Source organism: Echeneis naucrates, chromosome 20, assembly GCF_900963305.1.
Source record: "Echeneis naucrates chromosome 20, fEcheNa1.1, whole genome shotgun sequence".
Lineage (NCBI taxonomy): Eukaryota > Metazoa > Chordata > Actinopteri > Carangiformes > Echeneidae > Echeneis > Echeneis naucrates.
In genome coordinates, this window is record NC_042530.1 from 18,432,402 (window position 1) to 18,455,194 (window position 22,793).

General features: G+C 41.9%; 1 protein-coding gene across 3 annotated transcripts in view; it reads right to left on the reverse strand.

The window, feature by feature from the left end:
* The window catches only part of LOC115061234 (receptor activity-modifying protein 3), a 37,959-nt gene extending 16,106 nt beyond the window's left edge, over window positions 1-21,853 (reverse strand). For 2 of the 3 annotated variants that reach the window (XM_029529519.1, XM_029529521.1), the window contains exon 1: window positions 21,383-21,852. In XM_029529519.1, coding sequence (XP_029385379.1) covers window positions 21,383-21,434 — 52 coding nt within the window. In that variant the 5' untranslated portion in view covers window positions 21,435-21,852. Of the gene's footprint in view, window positions 1-21,382 lie in introns of all 3 variants that reach the window. The other variant, XM_029529520.1, reaches the window with a different exon arrangement.
* Window positions 21,854-22,793: the final 940 nt, after the last annotated feature.

Here is a 22,793-nt window from a genome sequence, read left to right on the forward strand (position 1 = left end):
CGATGCGCCTTACACCAATTAGGGCATATATGGACAACATGACGTTGATAACTACGACGGTGCCATGTATGAAAAGAATACTGGAGAGACTTCATAAAAACTTAAAGTGGGCTAGTATGAGAATCAAGCCTAGTAAGTCTAGAAGTATTTCAATAAGTAGAGGAAGATTAAGTGATCGAAAGTTTGTAATAGATGAAGAAGCAATTCCAATGAGTAGGGAAAAACCAGTAAAGAGTTTAGGTAGGTGGTACAAGGCAGATTTGAATGACAGAGAACAGGTAGTGCAGTTTAGGAAAGATGTTGCTGAGGGACTGGACAGAATAGATAAATCAGTACTTCCAGGAAAGTTGAAGTTGTGGTGTTTGCAGTTTGGATTGTTTCCTAGATTGATGTGGCCACTGTCAGTATATGAGATTCCAATATCTGCTGCAGAGAAAATGGAAAGACTAGTAAGCTTTTACATTAGGAAGCGGCTCAGGGTTCCGAGATGTTTAAGCATGGTGGCACTGTACGGGAAAGGCATACTACAGCTCCCAGTATCTAGTTTAGTGGAGGAGTTTAAATGTACTACGGTTAGGACAGAGCTCCTGTTATCTGGGAGTAAAGATGTGGTTGTTAGTAAAGTGGTTCCGAACCCAACCAAGGGGAGAAAATGGAATCCAAGAATGGCAGTGCAGGAAGCAGAAGCAGCTCTTAGGCATACCGAGATTGTGGGTAATGTACAGATAGGCCGGGGAGGCTTGAGGCTTGGCTCAGGCAAACCGGTGTGGAGTAGAGCAGGTCCCAAAGAGAAGAGGAAGCTGGTTGTAGAGCAGGTGCGTAGACAGGAGGAAATATTAAGGAGTGCGAGGGCAGTGGCTCAGGCTAAGCAGGGACAGTGGTTGAACTGGGAAGGTGTAGAGAAGAAGAAGCTTAGTTGGAAAGAGCTGTGGAATATGGAGGAAAGTAGGATTAGATTTTTGATAGGGGTAACATATGATGTCTTGCCAACTCCCCAGAACCTAAAGCTCTGGGTAAATGGAGACCCGTTATGTTCATTGTGTTCAGGTACTGCAACTCTAAAGCACATTTTGTCCAGTTGTACGGTTAGTCTCTCACAAGGCCGATATACGTGGCGACATAACCAGGTTTTAAAAAGCTTAGCTGCAGTTATTGAAGATATACGGAGGCAGGCAGTTTTAGGAGGGTCTAAGACAAAGAGAGTTGCAATACAGGTTGTTCAGGAAGGAGGGAAAGTTAATAGGATAATGAGGAAGCAAGGCAGTTTAGAGGATGCTAGTGACTGGGAGATGCAGGTAGATTTAGGAGGAAAGCTTGTGGTTCCCCAGGAAATAGCCTGCACAAAGCTAAGGCCTGATATAGTTTTGTGGTCTAGGAGTAGAAAGAAAGTATATTTCATAGAGCTGACTGTGCCTTGGGAGGATTCAGTTGAAGAAGCTTATGAAAGGAAAAAGCTCAGGTATGCAGATTTAGGTAAGGATGCTGAGCAGCGAGGATGGAAGGTTAGGTTTTTTCCAGTGGAAGTAGGATGTAGAGGGTTTGTAGCAAGATCTGCTGTTGCTTTGTTGAGGGAGTTAGGAGGAAGCGGCCAGAGGGTGAGGAAAATAGTGAAGGAAATGTCAGATGAGGCAGTAAGATCTAGTCAGTGGATTTGGGTTAGAATAGGTAATAGTATCTGGGGGCCCAGCAGGGGGAGCTCTTAAGATAGACAGACTCTAGGGAGAAGCAGAGGAAGAAATCCAGGAAGGGGAAGTGTATTTAAGTCGGGGGTGTGGCCTGTTTAAGCCTCTTTGCCACCATGCGGTTAGTCCAGGTGAGTCAGCTTGTGTTGGTGTGTTGATTTTACTTGAATATAGGATTGTGTAGATGAGGTTAGTCGCTGAATCTGCTAGTGTAGCTTGTAGCTTGTACTGCCTCCACCTCCTGCACCCTCTATACTTTCATGCCCCCTTCCCTGAACCAGGGTCTGTATCCCATCCCTACTTTTATCTACACCTCTTCTATTTCTCCCCCCTACCCGAACCAGGGTCTGTATCCCCACCCCGCTTTCACTGGTGCAATCGGTGAGAGGTTAGAGTAGTTGACAGTGGTGTTGTTTGAAATAATGCTGTGTGTTGGTGCCTTTCGACGCCATGCGGTTAGCCTTGGAGAATTGGCCTGTGTTGGAGTGTTGGCTTTGGCTGTTCAGGTGAGTTTGGTTGCTGAATCTGCTGGTGTGCTAGCGTAGCTTGTAGTGCCTCCACTTCCTGCGCACTCTATACTCTCATGCCCCATACCCGAACCAGGGTCTGTATCCCATCCCTACTTTTCTCTCTCTTCTATTTCTCCCCCCTACCCGAACCAGGGTCTGTATCCCATCCCTACTTTTCTCTCTCTTCTATTTCTCCCCCCTACCCGAACCAGGGTCTGTATCCCCACCCCGCTTTCACTGGTGCAATTGGTGAGAGGTTAGAGTAGTTGACAGTGGTGTTTGAGATTTGTGTTTGTGCCTCTTTGGCATCATGCAGTTAGTACAGGTGAGCTGGCCTGTGTTGGGAGTGTTGTTTGAGTATAAGACCATTTAGGTGAGTTTAGTTGCTGAATCTATTAATGCAGCTTGTATTGCCTCCACCTCCTGCACCCTCTATACTTTCATGCCCCCTAGCCGAACCAGGGTCTGTATCCCATCCCTACTTTTATCTCCACCTCTTCTATTTCTCTCTCCCTACCCGAACCAGGGTCTGTATCCCCACCCCGCTTTCACTGGTGCAGTTGGTGAGAGGTCAGAGTAGGTGATAGCAGTGCAGTTTGAGATAGTTGTCTTTGTGTGAGGAGTGGTGATGGCTGGCATTAGGGGGGTGACGCTGGGACGCCAGTGTTCACGGTCTAGCCTTCTGGAGGTGTTGGGCCTAACTAGACGAAACACCGGTGAAAGGAGGTTCCCACCTGATGACCCCGAAGACATGATAGCTACCACCGCTCACTGGCCTAGTTGGATATCATCTGTAGGGAGCATAGAGCAGTGTGAAAATTTGTTGGTAGGAGGGTGTTCACTGAGTCTGGTCCATTTTTTTGTCGCACAAGTTTCTTGTGTTTCTCTAAAAATATATATCATATATTTTTTTAATGGAAGCATGTCTCTCTGCTTCATCTGTATGACGTACCTGTGTGCCTGTTCTGTTAATATACAGAAGTAAGTCAGCTCTTCAGTTGAAATTCCTGGGGTAGCGGTGTTGGAAATCTTTCATCCTAGTTACAATAAATTTCGTATACTGTCTTCAATCCGGTTGGCATTCTCAGGGTGGGCGGTCTGCCTCCCAAAATGGTGATTGGGGTGGGGTTGGTTGCAGGCCTTACCATTGAGCAGTGGGACCCTGGCTGGTGGTCTTACTGGGGCTGAGGTGCCCCAGGCATGGCTGGGGTTGAGGAGTGATTTCTATATACATATTAGGGTTGAGCCTGATACTTGGCTGAAGGAAAATTCTCCTTAAGGCGTGATAGGCTGGGATCCGTCATACTAAAAAACCACACCCACCTTGGGGGAAAACAATCAACGGCACAATTTAAAAGACACTTTCCTGTACTTAGCTTAAAACATTACTTCAAAATGTCAGAAAGTATTTTAACATGTTAGCTGTACCGGAGGAAAAAATGGTACAATGAAAAATTCACATCTGTGGGTCTCTCTCATTGTCCCTTCTGTTTGTCTTTATTTTCATGGAGAACAGATCCCACTGAATGGCCGCAGTAACGACACCAGTCGGAAGTCACAAAGATTAATGTGGAATCGGTGCGCAAGTTTGCAAAAACAATGTTGGACACTAGTTTTCTCTGGCCCCCTCCCCAATCAGACAGTGGTGACATGTATAGTTGCATGTCGTCATTTAACCGCTGGCTGTCGAGGTGGTGTGCCAAAAACATGTGGGCTACATAGACAACTGGAAAACTTTCTGGGGGAGACCTGGTCTGATTAGGAGAGATGGTGTCCACCTAAATTTAGTTAAGTTACTAAACCCAAGTTAAACAGAAGAGGAGCTAAAAACAAAAACTTAACTAAAATAAAACAGCCACAAATTTGATCTCAAATAATACCGCAATTAAATATGAACTGTTGAATATTCACTATCATCAAAATCTCTACTAGTTAATGATCTCATAGCTGATCATCATATTAATTTATTTTGCATAGCAGAAACCTGGCTGCAGCAAGATGAGTATAAGATGAGTATTAATGAATCTACACCCCTCACTCAAGTTAATTTTTGTATCCCTCGTACCACAGGTCGAGGAGGGGGATGGCTGTGATATTTCAATCAAGCCAATTAATCAACCTTAGACTAAAATCTGGCTGTAGGCCTTTTGAAAGCCTCACTTTTAGACTTTCCCACTCAAACTGGAAAGGTGAAAAACCAGTTCTGTTAGTTACAGTATACCGTCTGCCTGATCCGCACTCAGAATTCCTATCAGAGTTTATATCAGAGTTAGTACTCAGTACAGATAAAATCATTATACTGGAAGATTTCAATATTCATGTAGATGTAGAAAGTGAGACAGCCTTAGTTCTGGATTGCTTTCTTTACTTTTCCTTACAATTGGCTTTTCCCAGCATGTGAATGAACCCACTTACTGCTTCAATAATATCCTTGACCTTGTTCTAACATATGGCATTGAAATTGACGTTACTCATTGCATTTGAGTTTACTTTAACTGACTGCACAGCATCAATTAATATATTTGGCTTTAGAAGTGTCAGGGCTGATAAGAGTGAACCCAGGTGCAAAAAGGGGAAGCGAGGCAGAGGTAGTGAGTCCAGTAGGGCAAGAGCTTTTAATCCAAAATGGAGGCAGGGGTCATACACAAAAAGGCTGGCAGCATCAAGCAGACAAAACAGGCAAGGAGTAGGAAGGAAATCAAACATCAAAAAACAGTCCGGTCATACACTGGGACCAAACAACTGGGTACACAGGAGGTAACAAAGACAATCTGGCAGAGATATGGGGAATGAGGCGGGGTTTAAATACACAGGAACCAACACAGGTGAAACAAAATTAGGAATCAACTCATGGCGGGAAAAAGAAAGGGGAAGTAAATGGCAAACAACAACATGGAACACAAGAGTTTTCAAAATAAAGTAGGAACTGTAAAAGACAACGAAAACAGTGTCTGACAAGACGACATTTATATGAAGATGCTGTGGCTAAATTTAAAGAGAACATTTGGCCATCATTTCCAGCAATGCCATGTCTAAATTCAATTGAGGATTTCTCTAACCCTAACCCAAATCTTGATGATGCCACCCCCCTTAAACAAGAAAGTAAAATAAAACAGAGGAGGCTGGCTCTGTGGTATAGTTCTCAAATTCGTGCCTTAAAGCAGACGTCACAGAAATTAGGAAGAAAATGGCATTCCAGCAACTCAGAAGAGTCTCACAGAGCCTGGAAGGATAGCTTAAAAACAACAACAGCTTAAAAACATTAGAAAAATCAGAAACATCCTCTCACAGGATGATGCAGAAAAACTAGTCCATGCATTCGTAACTTCTAGGCTGGACTACTGTAACTCATTACTATCTGGATGTCCAAACAAATCTCTGAAAGGCCTTCAGTTGATTCAGAATGCTGCTGCTGCAGGAAAATCAGAAACATCCTCTCACAGGATGATGCAGAAAAACTAGTCCATGCATTCGCAACTTCTAGGCTGGGCTACTGTAACTCATTACTATCTGGATGTCCAAACAAATCTCTGAAAGGCCTTCAGTTGATTCAGAATGCTGCTGCATGAATATTAACAGGAACTAGGAAAAGAGATCACATCTCTCGTGTGTTAGCTGCTCTTCATTGGCTGCTGGTAAAATATAGAGTAGAATTTAAAATCCTTCTGTTAACATATAAAGCTCTTACTGGCCAATCATTTTTGTATGACAAAGCTTATAGTTAAAAAGTTAAAGTCCAGCAGTATTTCCCCGACATTGAACAATTCATTGAAAAGACCAAGTTACAAAAAAATTCCTGACCAAACTAAATGCTGATAATCATGATGCTTGTAGGTGCCAGCAATGTCACGGGCTTGTGGTGTTTGAGGATGCATGGGTTTATGAATGACTTGTCACATACGGGGATATGTCACATGGTGTAGGTGTTACGTCAGCAATACTATTATCAGCTGGTCTTCTCCTGGTGGGTTTTTTGGAATGAGAGGGTGAGGGGGGAAGTTCTACTTTTGCTGACCGCTGTCACACCGCCATCACATCACTTTTCTTTGTTTCATATCGCCTTTTACTTGCTTTGACACTTTGGTGCTCATACAAGATGCTTTGGAAGTGATCGTCCCAATGTTTGTGTTTGAGCAGCAATAAATGTGCAAAAGGTAATATGTCTCGGAGCCGTGATTCCTCACCACCAGCGTGTCTGGCAGGTGGTTGCCTTTCGCTTTCTTAGCCTCTCTGCGACTATATTTTTTGGACCCTTCGGATAGTCGCTCAATATTGTCAGCAAAAGTCGAGACAAAGCGCTTTGAGCTGGAGCTCACCTGAGGACGCCTCACAGTGCAGCAGCCGGGCAACAACGCGGATCACCAGCGGTATGTAAAACTGATTTAGTTCGGCTGTTATGTTGGCTTTTGGAAACAGTTTGAGCTGGTTGATACCGAATGGAAGTTGGCGTGTTGTCCCGGAGTCTTGCTTGTTGCTGTTGAGTGAAGTTTTGACGCTGTGTTGGAAGCTTGGATTGCTGCCTCACTGTGTGATTTATTGCGGCGCTGGATTTCATGAACTGTGATGTTGCGCAACTCTTGTGGTTTTTGATATTGCTGGCTTTGGTTTGGATTCTCATTGTGATTTTTGTGTGCATGCAAAATGAGCGCTACACATACTGGAACAAGCGTCGGTAAATCTGAGGAGAAACGAAAAAGAATTCTCACGGAAAAGGCCATGGTGAATAAAATTGAATCAATAAAACGCTTGATTTCATCTCTCAAGGAGCTCATGAGGGATGAGAAAAATGTGTTTCCGGTCAAATCACAACTGAATGATTTAATGCAACAATCTGAGAGTGCTACTGCTTTACATGAATCTCTGATGCCATTTATGTCCACTGAGGAACAAGAAAGACAAAATCAGTGGTTTTCAAAAGTCAATAAACACAAAGATGGATGCATTAAGGAGGTGGAAGCATGGTTTAAAATAACCCAAGTACCTCTATTGGACACTCACCTGTCTGTAAGGTCCAATCAAGAATTGTCTGTGGAAAATGAAGCACAGCAGGATGTGGAAACACATGAGGTTGTGGAAGAAGGAAAATGGCTGTTATGCCCTCAAAATGATGATCAGGATGAAATAGCACCATTTGACAGCATTTCAAATCATGACAGCGTTAAACACAGCACAAGGTCTAATGTGTCATCCACTTCATCTGCACGTCTCAGAGCTGAGGCTGATGTTGCTGCTTTGCTGGCTCGCCAAAGCTTGCTCAAGGAAAAACACGCTCTTGAAGAGCAGGAAGAGCAAATAAGGAAAAGAAAGGAACAACTCCAACTCGAAGCAGAGATAGCTGCATCTGTGGCAAAAGTAAATGTGTTGAGAAAGTCTGGATCAAGCGTGAGGAGTGCTGCTTCTAGCAAACTGGACGGCATGGAGTCTTATTTTGAAAAGGGACTTAATATTCATGCAGAGCCCTTTTTACCACGTAAAGATGGAAAGGATGGAGGAGGACAACCTGAAGCAGAAACTTTGAATCCAAACTTTGGTGGTGTAAAGTCAAAGCAACAGGTTGCAGTTAAAACTCTCCAGCAGGGGTCTTCGGTGCCAACAAAACTTCAGAGCACAACTCCAAATGATGCAGTACCACCAATGTCTCATCTCAAGGCTGAAAATGTACCCTTTTTTCAGAACATCAGCAGCGACAATTACATCATGTCTGTGATGGAGAAACAAAATGAAATAACATCAATGCTGGTGCAGCAGCAATGTCTAGCATCACTGCCAAAAAGGGATATTCAGATATTTGATGGAAACCCTATATCACACCTTCATACAGTCATTTGAACAAACAATTGAACAAAAGGCCAACAATGAGAGAGACTGTCTTTATTACCTGGAGCAATACACCAGAGGACAGCCTCAACAACTGGTCAGAAGCTGTCAACACATGACTGATGGAAATGGATATGCCACAGCAAAAATTTTGCTCCATGAACATTTTGGAAATGATCATGTAATTGCATCTGCTTACATGGATAAAATCTTTGCATGGCCATTGATTAAATCAGAAGATGCAAAAGCTTTGCAAGCATACAGTCTGTTTTTACGTGGGTGTTGTAATGCCATGAAGGATGTATACAATCTGTGTGATTTAAATACATCAGCAAACATGCTTAACATCATCAAAAGGCTACCGTACAAGCTGAGGGACAAGTGGCGTACAGCAGCATGTGACATCCAAGAAAAGTGCGGACGCAGAGCTATGTTTGCTGATATTGTCCACTTCATTGAAGGACAGGTAAAAATCGCAATGGATCCTGTATTTGGAGACATACAGGATGCTCCAATCGTCACAATAAAGGAAAATGGCCGAACAAAATCTATACCTTGTTCAAAGCCTAGAGGGAGCAGTTTCGCCACAAATGTCGTAACATTCAAAAAAAGGACTCAACCAGATAACAAAAAGGATGGATCTGAGAAATCTTGTCTTTACTGTAAAAGCTATGGACACAGGATGGAGTCGTGTACTCTATTGGAGAGGAAAGCCCACAGTGAAAAGATGAATTTCCTGAAAACTAATGGAGTTTGCTTTGGCTGCTTGTGCACTGGGCACATGAGCAAAGAGTGCAGGAAGTGTCTTTCTTGTAAAATATGTGGCGCACGACACCCCAGCATGTTGCATATACATCAGAGGGAAAATAAAGTGGAAAGGACAGGAACATTTCAGAAAATCCATCAAGCAGCGGTATGGTTGAAGTGCAAACCAGTGGTCTCACTGGGGCCGGTGATCAAGATTGTAAGCTCGCCATCGTACCTGTCAGAGTTAAATCAGCTAAAGGACAATGGACAGTAGAAACATACACCTTCTTGGATCCAGGGAGTACAGCATCTTTCTGCACAGTGGGTCTGATGGACAGGCTGGGTCTCCCTGGGAGGAAAACAAAAATTCTTCTGCGCACCATGGGACAAGAAAAGGTGGTTGACAGTGGTGTTACTTCTCACTTGGAAGTTGCTGGATTGAACAGTGACGTGTATTATGAAATACCAAAGCTCTTTGTACAACAAAAGATGCCTGTCGATAGAAGTAACATCCCACGCCAGCTAGACTTGAACAAATGGCCTCACTTGAAACATGTTTGCTTGCCAGAAATTGATGCAGATGTGGAGATTCTGATTGGCACAAACGTTCCTAATGCTTTGGAGCCCTTGGAGGTCATTAGGAGCATGGATGGAGGGCCGTATGCTGTAAAGACAGTGCTGGGTTGGACAGTAAATGGACCACTTGGTGGAGGTGATAATAGTCCTGGATGTCAGTCAACAGTTTCCATTAACAGAATATCAGCTGTCACACTTGATGAACTCTGGAGTAAGCAGTTTAAAGTGGATTTCCCGGAGAACAACCAAGAGGAATTGGTGGGGATGTCAAAGGATGACTGCAAGTTTCTTGAGATGGCTGATAGATCTGCAAAACTGGTTGATGGACATTACAGCATCGCTCTTCCTCTGAAAGACAGAAACTTAAGCATGCCTAATAACCGCATAATTGCAGAGCAATGTATTCTCAACTTGAAGAGAAGGTTTGCCAGGGAGCTATCATTCCACAAAGACTATGTTGAATTCATGGATAGCCTCATAGAGAGTGGATTTGCAGAGAGAGTGCCAGACACAGATTTGGAGCGCAGTGATGGCAAGGTTTGGTATATTCCGCATCATGGGGTATACCATCCTCAAAAAAGGAAGATGCGTGTAGTTTTTGATTGTGGAGCATCATTCAAAGAAACCTCACTCAATGCACATCTCCTGCAAGGACCGGACCTCATAAGCATGCTAATTGGGGTTTTAACTAGGTTCAGGAAGGAACCTATTGTTCTGATGTCTGATATTGAAGCGATGTTTCATCAGGTTCGAGTGCCAGAGGAAGATGCAGACCTGTTAAGATTTCTTTGGTGGCCCAATGGAGATCTTAGCCAGCCAATGATGGAGTACAGGATGGTTGTCCATCTGTTTGGGGCTACATCTTCCCCAAGCAGTGCTAATTTTGCACTCCGTAGGTGCGCCGAGGATAACAAGGAGTTCTTCAGTCAGCATGTCTTTGAAACCATCATGCACAGTTTTTATGTTGATGACCTTCTTGTCTCGGTGACCACAGAACAGGAAGCCATTTGCTTGTATGAGGACCTGAGGAAAATATGTGCTAAGGGAGGCTTTAACTTGACCAAGTGGATAAGTAATAGCCGCAGTGTTCTGGCAGCAATACCAGAGGAGGAAAGAGCAAAGGAGGTCAAGGATCTGGATTTGGATCAGGATATCCTTCCAGTGGAGAGGGCTCTGGGAGTGCGATAACCCCTAACCCATTCCAGAGAAGCCGCTGACCCGCAGAGGAATCCTCTCTACTGTTGGTTCGTTTTATGATCCTCTTCGAATCTTGTCTCCTGTGATTTTCACTGCTAAAAGGATACTGCAGGACCTCTGCCGCAAAGGGCTAGGCTGGGATGACGCTATACCTGCATCTGCAGCTCAGGAATGGAGAGATTGGGTTAAAGAGCTACAAACACTGGATGGCTTCAGGACTAGCAGATGCTTAAAACCTCCCAACTTTGGAGAAATAACCTCCGCCCAGTTACATCACTTTGCGGATGCAAGCGAAGAGGGATACGGGACTGTCACCTACCTGCTGTTACACAATCACCAAGGTCTTGTACATAGAGCCTTTATAATGGGAAAATCCAGGGTGGCACCTTTAAAGACTGTGACAATCCCACGTATGGAGCTAACAGCAGCTGTTGTGGCAGCTCGAATGGACAAGCTGTGGAGAAAGGAGCTGAGGATGGAACTACAAGACTCTGTGTTCTGGTCGGATAATACCTCAGTTCTGAAATACATCAAAAACGAAACTTCAAGATTTCGAGTCTTTGTAGCTAACAGAGTCTCAGAAATTCTTAGGATGTCTAATCCATCTCAATGGAGGTATGTGTCTACTTCCTGCAATCCTGCGGACCTCGCCTCCAGAGGTGTGAGAGTGGAATCCTTTTTAAAGGATGAAATGTGGATGTGTGGTCCTTGCTTGGCCTGTGTATCCAGATGGCTTGGGAAAGCTCACAGCTGGAGACCCAGAAGTCAAAGTCTCTGCTATTGTTTCTGTGGAGCAAGAGAAAGATAACGCTTTGACATGCTTGATCGCAGCTCATCATGGACCCGTCTCCTGAGAGTCATGGCTTGGATACTGAGGCTTAAGGCTTTGCTTTTGAACATCAGGAAGAGGAAGGAAGCTACTGCTCAGTCTGCATCAAGAGAAGGGCAACACAAGGACATCAAGATGTGTCATGGTTATCTCTCATTGGAAGAGATCAAAAACAGTGAATAATGAATAATCAAGTTCTGTCAAAGGCAGAAGTACTCAGAAGAGTTTTCCTGCTTACAAAAAGGAGAGAGCGTGAAAACAAACAGTCACATATACAAGCTCGACCCGATACTGGATGATGGTGTTTTGAGAGTTGGAGGTCGTCTGAGTAAGGCAGCCATGCCTGAAGAGTCTAAACATCCAGCTATAATAGCTAAAGATCTTCACATCTCTGACCTCATTTTACGCCACATTCATAAAGCAGTTGGACATGGTGGCAGGAACCATGTGCTGTCAAAGCTACGTCAACACTATTGGATTCCTTCTGCCAGTGTTGCCATAAGAAAAATCTTGTCCAGATGTGTGGTTTGTCGCAGGCTTCATGGTAACATCGGTCACCAGCAGATAGCAGACTTGCCTGCTGACAGAGTTTCACCTGATGCACCACCTTTCAGTTATGTCGGTGTGGATTATTTTGGACCTTTCGACATCAAGCGAGGAAGGAGTCTTGTCAAAAGATATGGAGTCATCTTCACCTGTTTGGTGATAAGAGCAGTGCACATTGAAGTGGCTTCATCTTTGGACACAAGTTCCTTTATTAATGCTTTACGACACTTCATAGCAAGGAGAGGACAAGTAAAGGAGCTCCGCTCGGACAATGGCACTAATTTTGTTGGTGCTGAGCGGGAGTTGAAACGAGCTATAGAAGGATGGAACCTGGAACAGATCAATGATACACTCTCACAGAAAGGAATTAAATGGACCTTTAATCCTCCTACCGGATCACATCATGGCGGCGCATGGGAGAGGTTAATTCGTTCCATCAGAGGAGTTCTTAACTCCACTTTGAGAGCACAGAGTTTGGACGAGGAGGGACTCCACACTGTCCTGTGTGAGGTTGAATCCATCCTCAATAGCAGACCTCTTACCAAGGAATTCACAGACCTAAACGACTTGGAAGCACTTACACATGATCATTTGCTGCTTCTCAAAAAACAACCGTGTCTACCATCTGGACTGTTTCACAAGGAGGACAGTTATACACGTCGCAGATGGAGACAAGTCCAATACATTTCTGATTTGTTTTGGAAAAGGTGGATAAAGGAGTATTTGCCACAGTTACAGGAACGGCAGAAGTGGACAAAGGTCAAGAGGAACTTCATTCCTGGGGACATCGTACTAATAGTGGACGATTCTGCACCTAGGAATTCCTGGGTCATTGGAAGGATCACTGAGACACTTCCAGACAGAAGAGGACTAGTGCGGCAGGTTCAAATTAAGACCCAGACTAGTACTCTCTGCAGACCTGTGACCAAGATCTGTCTGTTTCAGGAGTCTGCTCAGGCCTAAGGACTGTTTGACTTGTTGACCCAGACCTGACATGAGTGATTCACTCTGGACAATTATTACTGACTTCTGTCATGGACATGACTTGACTTCATTCAAGAGAACTGAAATCAAGAGCTACGATGAACTTTATAATGGACTATGGACTCTTTGTATGATTTTTGTGTGTGTGTTTGTAATTATTACTGTGTTAATTGTAATAATTATGGGGCCGGAATGTAGGTGCCAGCAATGTCACAGGCTTGTGGTGTTTATTGAGGATGCATGGGTTTATGAATGACTTGTCACATACGGGGATATGTCACGTGGTGTAGGTGTTACGTCAGCAATACTATTATCAGCTGGTCTTCTCCTGGCGGGTTTTTTGGAATGAGAGGGTGAGGGGGGAAGTTCTACTTTTGCTGACCGCTGTCACACCGCCATCACATCACTTTTCTTTGTTTCATATCGCCTTTTACTTGCTTTGACACTTTGGTGCTCATACAAGATGCTTTGGAAGTGATCGTCCCAATGTTTGTGTTTGAGCAGCAATAAATGTGCAAAAGGTAATATGTCTCGGAGCCGTGATTCCTCACCACCAGCGTGTCTGGCAGGTAATTGCCTTTCCCTTTCTTAGCCTCTCTGCGACTATATTTTTTGGAACCTTCGGATAGTCGCTCAATAATGCTGAAGCCTCTCCTTATTGTGATGCACATGTATATCTATCTTTTTTCTTTTTTCTTTTTCTTTTTTCGAATTCAAGGGCAGAATTCCTAAAGTTAGAGTATAGTTTGAAGGAAACTCATGTTTTTATATGTATTTATGTGCCTACAGTGGCTGTTGGATACCTTGTGTAATGTCTTAAAGAATGGTGATTCTAATGAATTCCTTCTTATTGGGGGTGATTTTAATTGCACTGAAAATTTTTTTGATAGGAATCATTTAGAAGCACATATGCCTTCAAGAAGGTGACTTATTGAGTTAATATATGCATATGATCTCTGTGACATTTGGCATAATTTTCATTGGGACCTAAGGGAACATACATGGGCTCATTCCCATGGCAATTGCTTGCCTCTAGCCAGACTTGATAGATTCTATAGTCCCAAACATTATGTCAGTGTCTACAAGAATTGTTCAATTATACTATTAGGCTTTTCTGACCATTGTATGGTTTTATGTACCCTTTACGTTCATTTAAACTCCAAAGTGCATTTTGGCATTTTAATATTGCCCTCTTGGAGGATAAGCACTTTAAGGAGGTTTTCTCTTATTTTTGGTATAATTTTAGAATGGAGAAAAAAATCACTTTCCTTCCTTACAACAATGGTGGGACATTGGAAAAATTTAAATTAAACAGTTGTGTCAGCAGTGCACTTTCAATGTCACTAGATACCAAACCATGTCTCAAAATATCTTAGAAATTAAAATTTTAAAGCTTCAGACTTTGGCTGATTCTACTAACAATCAGCAATATTTAAAAAAAAATTTATTAAAGCAAGTTGAATTAAAAGATGTCCAGGAAAAAAAAGGTACAGCGCGCTTTGGTCCGATCATGCTTTCAAAATATCTCTGACATGGATACTCATCCAAATTTTTCTTTGGCTTGGAAAGAAAGAATTGGCAGTGGTGGTACATGAATGCTCAGAGTCAGGGGCATTATGTTCAGGACATCTGAAATCAAAAATCTTGCTGCAGATTTTTATTCCAATTTATTTAAAAGTGAGCATGATGGAAATACTGATTTGGATAATGTCTTCCTTAATAATTTGCCCAAACTTAAAACAGGTTCGGCTGATGAGCTTGATAAAGCTTTGACTCTTAAGGAGCTGCTGTGATGGGAATGCAGAATGGGTGGACGCCTGGAATTGATGGCTTGCCAGCTGAATTCTACAAGGCGTTTTGGTCAGTCATAGGTCAGGGCCTTCTGGAGATGGTGAATGCCAGTGTGGCAGAGGAGAAGCTTCCTCAAAGTTGCTGAAGAGCAGTCCTGACCCTGGTGCCCACGATGGGTGACCTGACAGACCTAAAACAGTGGCACCCCTTACCTCTTTTTGGATTCAATTCTTGTTTTATTAAAATGATAAAAGTTCTATGTTGTGACATTGAGAGTTTACTTAAGATTAATGGCGGCTTGTGCACACCTTTTAAGGTGCATAGAGGTATATGACAAGGTTGCTCCTTATCAGGAATGTTGTTTTCTTTATCAAATGAACCTCTGCTAGACAAATTGAGGGCTGAGATTTCTGGTGTTTCTTTGACAAACAGTAACACTGTCTTAAGGTTGTCAGCATACGCTGACGATTTGGTGGTGGTCCTTAAAGATCAGAAAGACATAGACACCTTGAACAAAATAATTGAGGACTTAAGACTGCTATCCTCTGCTAAGATTAATTGGAATAAGAGTGAGGCCTTTTTAGTGAGTGACTGGTTGGGTGAACCGCTCTTTTTATGGCAAAATTTAATGGTTTTAGATCCACCACCAAATTTACTCTCTAAGATTCAGGCACTTCTGGTTGACTTCTTCTGGGACCGCCTGCATTGGATTCCTCAAAGTGTACTGTATCTCCCTAAAGATGACGGTGGACTAGATAGAGCCCTGGTTTTAATGGATCCAGCCAGTTTGTTCAAAGTCCAAACAGTCCTTGATAAGCTGTTTAATGTTCATACTCCAAACTTCAAACTCCAAAGGATGTGCAATGCTCCATCCTTATACTGGCTTTTATGTGAACCTGTCCTTAATGGGGCAAGACTTGACATTATCAATGGCTCTGCTGCTCTTAATGAAAGACTCTGTCAAGCAAAAATAACAACATTATATAATTTAGTAAATGTATGTGGAATTGAATTGAAAAATGTTGAAGGCATTGCAACTGAATTCGAGTTCAGGTCTGTGCGCATAATAAGACAGATTCTGGAATAATTATGATCCCTTTTAATATCAAGAGAAAATAGCCAGTTAAAGATTATGAGAATGGTTTAAGGCCGGATCCAAGTGACCCCTTTCCAATGTTATCTTTGTTGCCAAAAATAGACAATTGTGAAAGTTTTTTATTCTCCTCAGAGCAAATTGTCATGGGGGTAATTGCAAGTGGTGGTAAAGCTATGGTAAAGCTACACCTTGGCAAAATGTTTTAACGTTGGGTAATGACATCAAATCAGAATGGAGAACCTTGTACAAGCCGCCATTAACTAAAAAAATGGGAGATCTCCAATTGAGAGTTTTACATAGCATTGTGGCCACCAATTCCTTTATAAATATACTGAACCCAGGAATAGGAGAAAGAGAAACAATCTTCCATGCTTTCCTGCATTGTTTGAGATTGAGTCCTTTCTTTGTTTTTTTTTTTTTGAAAGACTTGTCGAAGGGTTTGGCGAGTCTTTTTCAAAACAAATGTTTATACTTGGTTTTAAATATTGTAAGGAAAAACCTTCAAAGGCACAATTGATAAATTTCATTTTAGGTGATGCAAAAATGTGTGTCTATATTACCAGGAATAACAAAATAGAGCAAGACTGATTTGAATGTTGTGGTTGTTCGTATCAGACTGATAAAAGCAAGAATACAAATGGAGTTTAACTTCTACAAATGTATTAATAATGTTGATGCATTTGAATGTGCTTGGTGCTCAGTGATCAGTGATCAACGAAGAACTGGTCCTTGCACACTGTTTATTATAAGAAGAATATCTTCTTACTTTTTACCTATCTTACTTTTTTTTTCTTTTTTATCCTTTCTTATTGTGTTTTTAAAGATGTAATGTAAATCCAATTTTGCAATAAAAGATTTTTGCAGTTCCAAGCATGTTTACTGCATTTACTAACGAAGTCTCTTTCTAACCCTAACCCAGCTCCTCTCCTCTCTCTCCCTGTCCCCAGCCTGCAGATGGTGACTCAGTGGCATCCCATGTTCCTGCAACACCTGCTGCCCCCCCCATGCCTCTCTGTCTGTCTCTCCCACTCTCAACCCAACTGAGGCAGATGCCCCCCCCCCCCTCCAGAGCCTGGTTCTGCCTGAGGTTTCTGCCTCTTAAAGGAAGGTTTTCCTTGCTACTGTTGCCAAGTGCTTACTCATCAGGGGATCTGTTGGGTCTAGACCTGCTCGATAAGTGCCTTGATGTAACTTTATTATGATTTGGCGCTACACTAATACGTTTGATTTATGCTGGAGAAATTGTGGGAGAGTGGGTGATTTCACTCATATATTTTGGGATTGCCCAAAGATCCTAGATTTCTGAAAATCTGTGAACAAGAAATTAAGAGAGTTCTGGGTATTGACCTACATCTTGAGCCAACCCTATACATACTTGGTATAGTACCTGAGGACTTGATAGACAGCGAATGCAGCTATTTACTGAAAGTCTTGCTACAGATAGCAAGGAAATTGATCACAACTTCTTGGCTGAAACCACGACCCCCCAATATAACACAATGGAGAGACAGAGTAAAGATAATTACTATGTAAAAAACTACAGCAAGACTGCAACTGAAACTAGAAGAATTTGAGAGAAGATGGGAACCAATAACAAAATTATATCAGAACTTAAAGCACCTCTTTTAATATTAATTTACTTTGTTTAGTGAAGTTATTTTTGCTGTCCATTATTTTTTTTAATTCTCAGTAGCACTAACTAATTGTCAAGACTTGGTATAAAGGTGGTATTGGGGGTATGGGGTATGCAAGGATGTTGACTTGAATGGATTGTAACTGAGATTAATGTAATTTTATGTAAATCTTCATGTATTTCAACTGTGTAGAATAAATAAAAAGTCAAAAAAAAAAAAGGAATGCAACCAATAATAATAGTGACTCTGGGTTCTGGCCAGAGTCAGTATTGAATCCATTTGTTTTTCATGTGGCATCATCACCTCTGAATTAATTTTAATCAAAACATTATGTACTTTATTTGTTGATTAATTTATGATTCATTGGTTCATTAACAGATCTTAATTGAAACAGTTCTGACAGTTGTTCAAATAGGAACCAGACTGCCTGCTGTGCAGGTGGTTAGTTCCATGTAGAGTAAGTTTTGTTGTAGCATTATTCGTGTTTTTTTCACCGCTTGCAGTCGTAAAACTGAGGACACCCAATTAGGGAACAGACATTGATTCCTTCAAATAAAATTTGAATAGTATTCCTGAAAGTGGATGAAGAAATACATTTATAAGAGTTTTAAATTAAATGGTTAATCTTTAAGCTCATCTCTTCTGCATTATTTATTAAGTGCACCAGAGTCAGTGGAGCCAAAAAAATCTGATCTGTGGCTCTGTATCTGCTTTCAATACCTGTCGCACCATTGGTCTGAAAACCAGAATAACAACAATAAAATTGAGTTGACGTTTCTGTATAAAGATGGAGAGAAAGCGGAAAAGAGAGTGCAGTTGTTTAAGCAGAGAGTTAAAATTAGTGACAGCTGATTGTCATTGTCATTGTGCTTCCACAGGACAAACTATACAATGTTGTAGTTTGTGATATTTACAAAATGCCACTTTAAGTAAATGCACCAGCTGCTCACTGACTGACTGTCAGGTAGTAGACGGAAACTTTTACAGCCGTCTGTGAGAGCTACATGGCTTCACTAAAAGAGTTAAGTTGTGGGTCAGTGGGCTCAAAGATGCAATTAGTGGAAACAACCCACCAGGCTGAACCATTTCACATCACTCTTCATCATTTGTTCTGATATTAATATAAATATGAATTCATCACCTATAAATACAGCATAGTAATTTCCCAGAGGCTTCAATCAATCAACGACCCCCCCCAACCCCCTGCTGCTTCACAGTGGGGCCTTCCATGTGGGTGGATCTGGGGGTCAAGGAGGAAGACACAACTGTAGAATGACATAAATCTTCACAACAGAAGGGAAATCTGGGTACTTGGCAAACAAAAGCAGGAAAAGGGAAAGGATGGGCAGGGGAGGGCTGGGGAGGTGGTGGATAAGCATCATTCAAACAAAATGCCACTGGCAAGGAAAAGAGAAGCCATAATAGTGGAAGCGGAGTGTTGGAGCAGGGCTGGCATTAGTGTAAAGGTGAGGCACCATAAGGGGATGACCTCGCTATGTTGGGAGGAAAATTGATTTGCACATCATTGGAACAGGTGCCAGGTACCTAAGGTCCACCTAGAGTGAATCTGTGATTGTAACAAGAGTATCTCATGAACAGTTTCCTGCATGCAGTGTCTCCACAATTGAAGAATCTTCAAAGATGGGTGAAAGAGTACTTTTACATGACCACAAGTCAATCTGTTGGTGACAGAAAATCAGTAGTCAGAACATTTAACAATTTCCCACCACAAATAATCAACCAGAATAACAGCATCAGAGAGGCAATGCACCCTAGCTCAGACTTTCATTTGAATTCCACCAGGCACAATCCCCAAACAAAGCTTTAAATCTAACACATAAAACAAGAAACTGCCTGAAGTTTCATACCGAATGTGACTCACTGAAACATTCCAAAAAGCAAACATTAGCAATCTGGGGAACATTTTGAGAGCCATTAATGTTCCCCTGCATGCTGGGGAGGAGGACTTACAGAGACTTACAGAGACTTACAGAGCTACAAGAAAACAGAACTGTAAAGTCAGAGGTCACTTTTCTCCTGAGAATAAACACTGCTTCACTTCAAAGGCAGTCACGACATAAACACACACACACACACACACATGCATGACTTACAACTAACATGTCATCTTCCTCTGGCCATTAATTACAACCCCAGCACAGATGCTAAGATTAAAACCAGAGCACAGCCATGAGAGGGCATATCCTTCTGCTATATCAAGAAATTAACAGCTACATGGAGGTGGAGACTAGTGGAGACTCATGTTACAAACACTTACAAACTTACAAACACATGACAGAAGACGGGTAGAGCAAAGTACAAGCGTTTCCTTTGCTGAGTTGTACCTAAAAGCTATACAAGCTACAATCTGTCTGCCTATCTATAATCTGTCTCAGGATTTTGAGGATTGCACCAACAAGGCACCATTTTTAATTGATTTCTATTGATAATGAATCATTTGGTGAACACAATGATAACTGCTATCTGATTATTTTAATGTCTTAGGTCATAATTTAAATGTAGTTGTTCCTTATGTTTGTATGTCCTTAAGTTTCCAATGTTATTGAACAAAACATTTTTTTAAGTGCATCAATGGAATGAAATGGAATGGAAAAGTTGCAATGTAGTTTGGCTTTCCATCCGTATCAAGTCATACTTTAAGGTTCTTTTGATGACAATTAGAGCTTTAAATTAACTTATTATATGCTCTTCTTCTACCTTAAAATCCATCTTGAACTCTTCATTCACAGAAAACTTACATTATTATCTGTTCAAAGAATTGAAGTTGTCTGCTGGGTGCAGAGTCTTTTCCAATCAGGACTCTCTGCTCTGGAACAACCTCACCACTGAGCTTGGACTATCTGACTCTATTCAGCCTTTCTGACAAACTTAAAACATATTCTTATGTCGTGCAGTTACTTCCACATTTTCTTATAAATTGAGATGTCTTACCTGTTAATATCCTACCACTAGTGGAGGGTGTCAGTCTCAAATAAGTTACACCTAACATAATCAGTACAGTCAAGGTTAAGAATGTATATGTATTTAAAAATTAAATCACTTTGTCCATAAATTATGTAAGTTTGATCTCATTACTAACAAATTATATTCCACTGATATGTAGCTGAATGTGTAATGTTTGAACAACTTAGTTAAATAGATGGTCTTAGTGGTCTTAATCTGTTTTGACAGACATTTGTACCTGTTAATTTTTCACTGGAGGGGCTGTTTGTGAGCTATTAAAAGTGGAAACTTTAATTTTGAAGTTCTGCAGAATCTTTCAATGATTAGCTAACTTTGCTAAATTCGCTACCAATGCCACTTGCTCAGGAGCAGTGGCTGCAGACACAGGGAGATGAACTACGCAGGACAGAGGAAAATGGATATTTGCTCCTGGGGTTACAGAATCTGGTAAATGCCATTAAGTAACACTCTAGCCTATACTAACCCTGCCCTGTCGGAGGCATGTGGTGTTAATGGATTCGCCGCCATCCTAAATTCCTCAATATACTGTCAGGTCAGTCAGAGATTTCATATCTGAATTGGGAAAGAGGTCAGACCCCCAGAAAACAGAGGACTCAGGTGATTCTGGTATATCGGGCCAAATGGGAGTCTAAGGTTCAGTAGCTGTTGGATTGAGTCACCATTCACATGATGAAATCATGTGAAATGATCTTTAATATAAGTCAGATTTGTCTTCTTGGGCGTGGTGTCTATAATTTTGTGACATGAGGGGTAATCCTGGTACTTGTTAGCAATCTTTATTACGTGCACTTTGCATCCTAACCCACTGTGGCACTGTAGCCACCAAGTGTATACGGTTGATTGCGCTCATGGCATGCAATCTGTGAATCTGCAATAGGCTACCGTGAAGTGGCTCGATGCGATGTGAGATGTTATTATTATATGTTATACTATATGTTATTGTTTATGTTATTGTGGTATTATTTTAAAGCTTAAAACATCACACTCACCCAAAACCCAAACAACCAGGAGTTTGACCACCATGCGCTCATGTGAATCCATCACGACGACAAAATCCGATCGAACTCCGAATCAAACCCCAGGTGCAGCTCCGTGGACATAATTCACATTGTCTCCAGTGTTTCCTCAGGGTGTCACAAGCCGGGATTGGGAAGAAGAAACCCAGAAGAAAGAAGAAAGCTGATCCCACGGCAATACCTCAGGATGATCGAGGCCACTCCTGAGCCGAGAAGAGTCAGAGCTCAGGACCGGGCATGCTGTCCTGCATCCTCTGCGGGAGAGTAGGGGGGGTGGTTCCACCAAAGCATGACAGCGATTTATAATCACTGAATAACGGCGAACCCTAAATCCCAAAATGATCTGTGGATAAAATGCATGTGACACCTGAAGATGAAGCAGAAAATTAAATAAATTAGGAACAAAACATTTAGAAGATAGTCGTTCTCCTTGCCCCTCCCCCTATCCTGTCTGTGAAAGTCATATAATGACCGACATTTGAACATGTGCTTTCACGACAGAACGTTCACATATGTATTTTTATGTCAGTAGTGACCTCGTGTGGTTTCCGTTAGCAGTGAGCCAGGCTCAAGTCTGGGTACAGCTCCGGTCTGACCGTTTATCATATGTGTCAGTAGGTAATACTGCTAAACAAGTTAGCACTGAGGACTGAAATAGCAGTTGAGCTTCTTCAGGCGTATCACTCTGTAACAGGATATTGCTGGTCTGAGTGTTTCTTAAACTGCTGCTTTCATGAATTTTTACATACAATCGTCTTTACTCAGAATATCGTGTGTGTGTGTGTTTTAACTCACTGATGAAACATGGTTGAGTATAACAACAATAATAGCTGCACTGCAGAAGAGGTAATGCAGATTTTTTTATGATGCAGAAATAGAAGAGCATGAATGAAGTGCAGTTGTTTTGAACCATCAATTTTGTAATTTGCCATTTTTGTTTTTACCAAACGAAAGCCAGTTAAACAGGTAGTGTACCTGTGTAAACCCGAGAATGCATGAGGGGTGGATCTGCCCTTATCTGTGCTTTCTCCAGCAAGTGGCTGTTTGAAGTACGCCTGTAAATCACGGGGTAGCAATGGTCACATGCATAGCCCACACAACTTTATCTTCTAGTTTCTTCTAAATGGGCCGTAGTTTAGATTAAATTGTAAAAATCACCTTTTCTCGAAAACAACTCTGAACTTGTAACAGATTATACTATTAAGAAAATTGTTTACTGAGGTAAGAAACAGAGGCAATACTTTGGTTTCACTTTTTTAGCACCCACTTTTATCTATCTCAAACAATGGTATGGAATTCAGACGAGTGTTGCTAAGATGTTTGTTGGTTTTGCACAAACTGTCTTTCTGTACCTGCTAACACGTTTCAGTACTTAGCGTTTGAA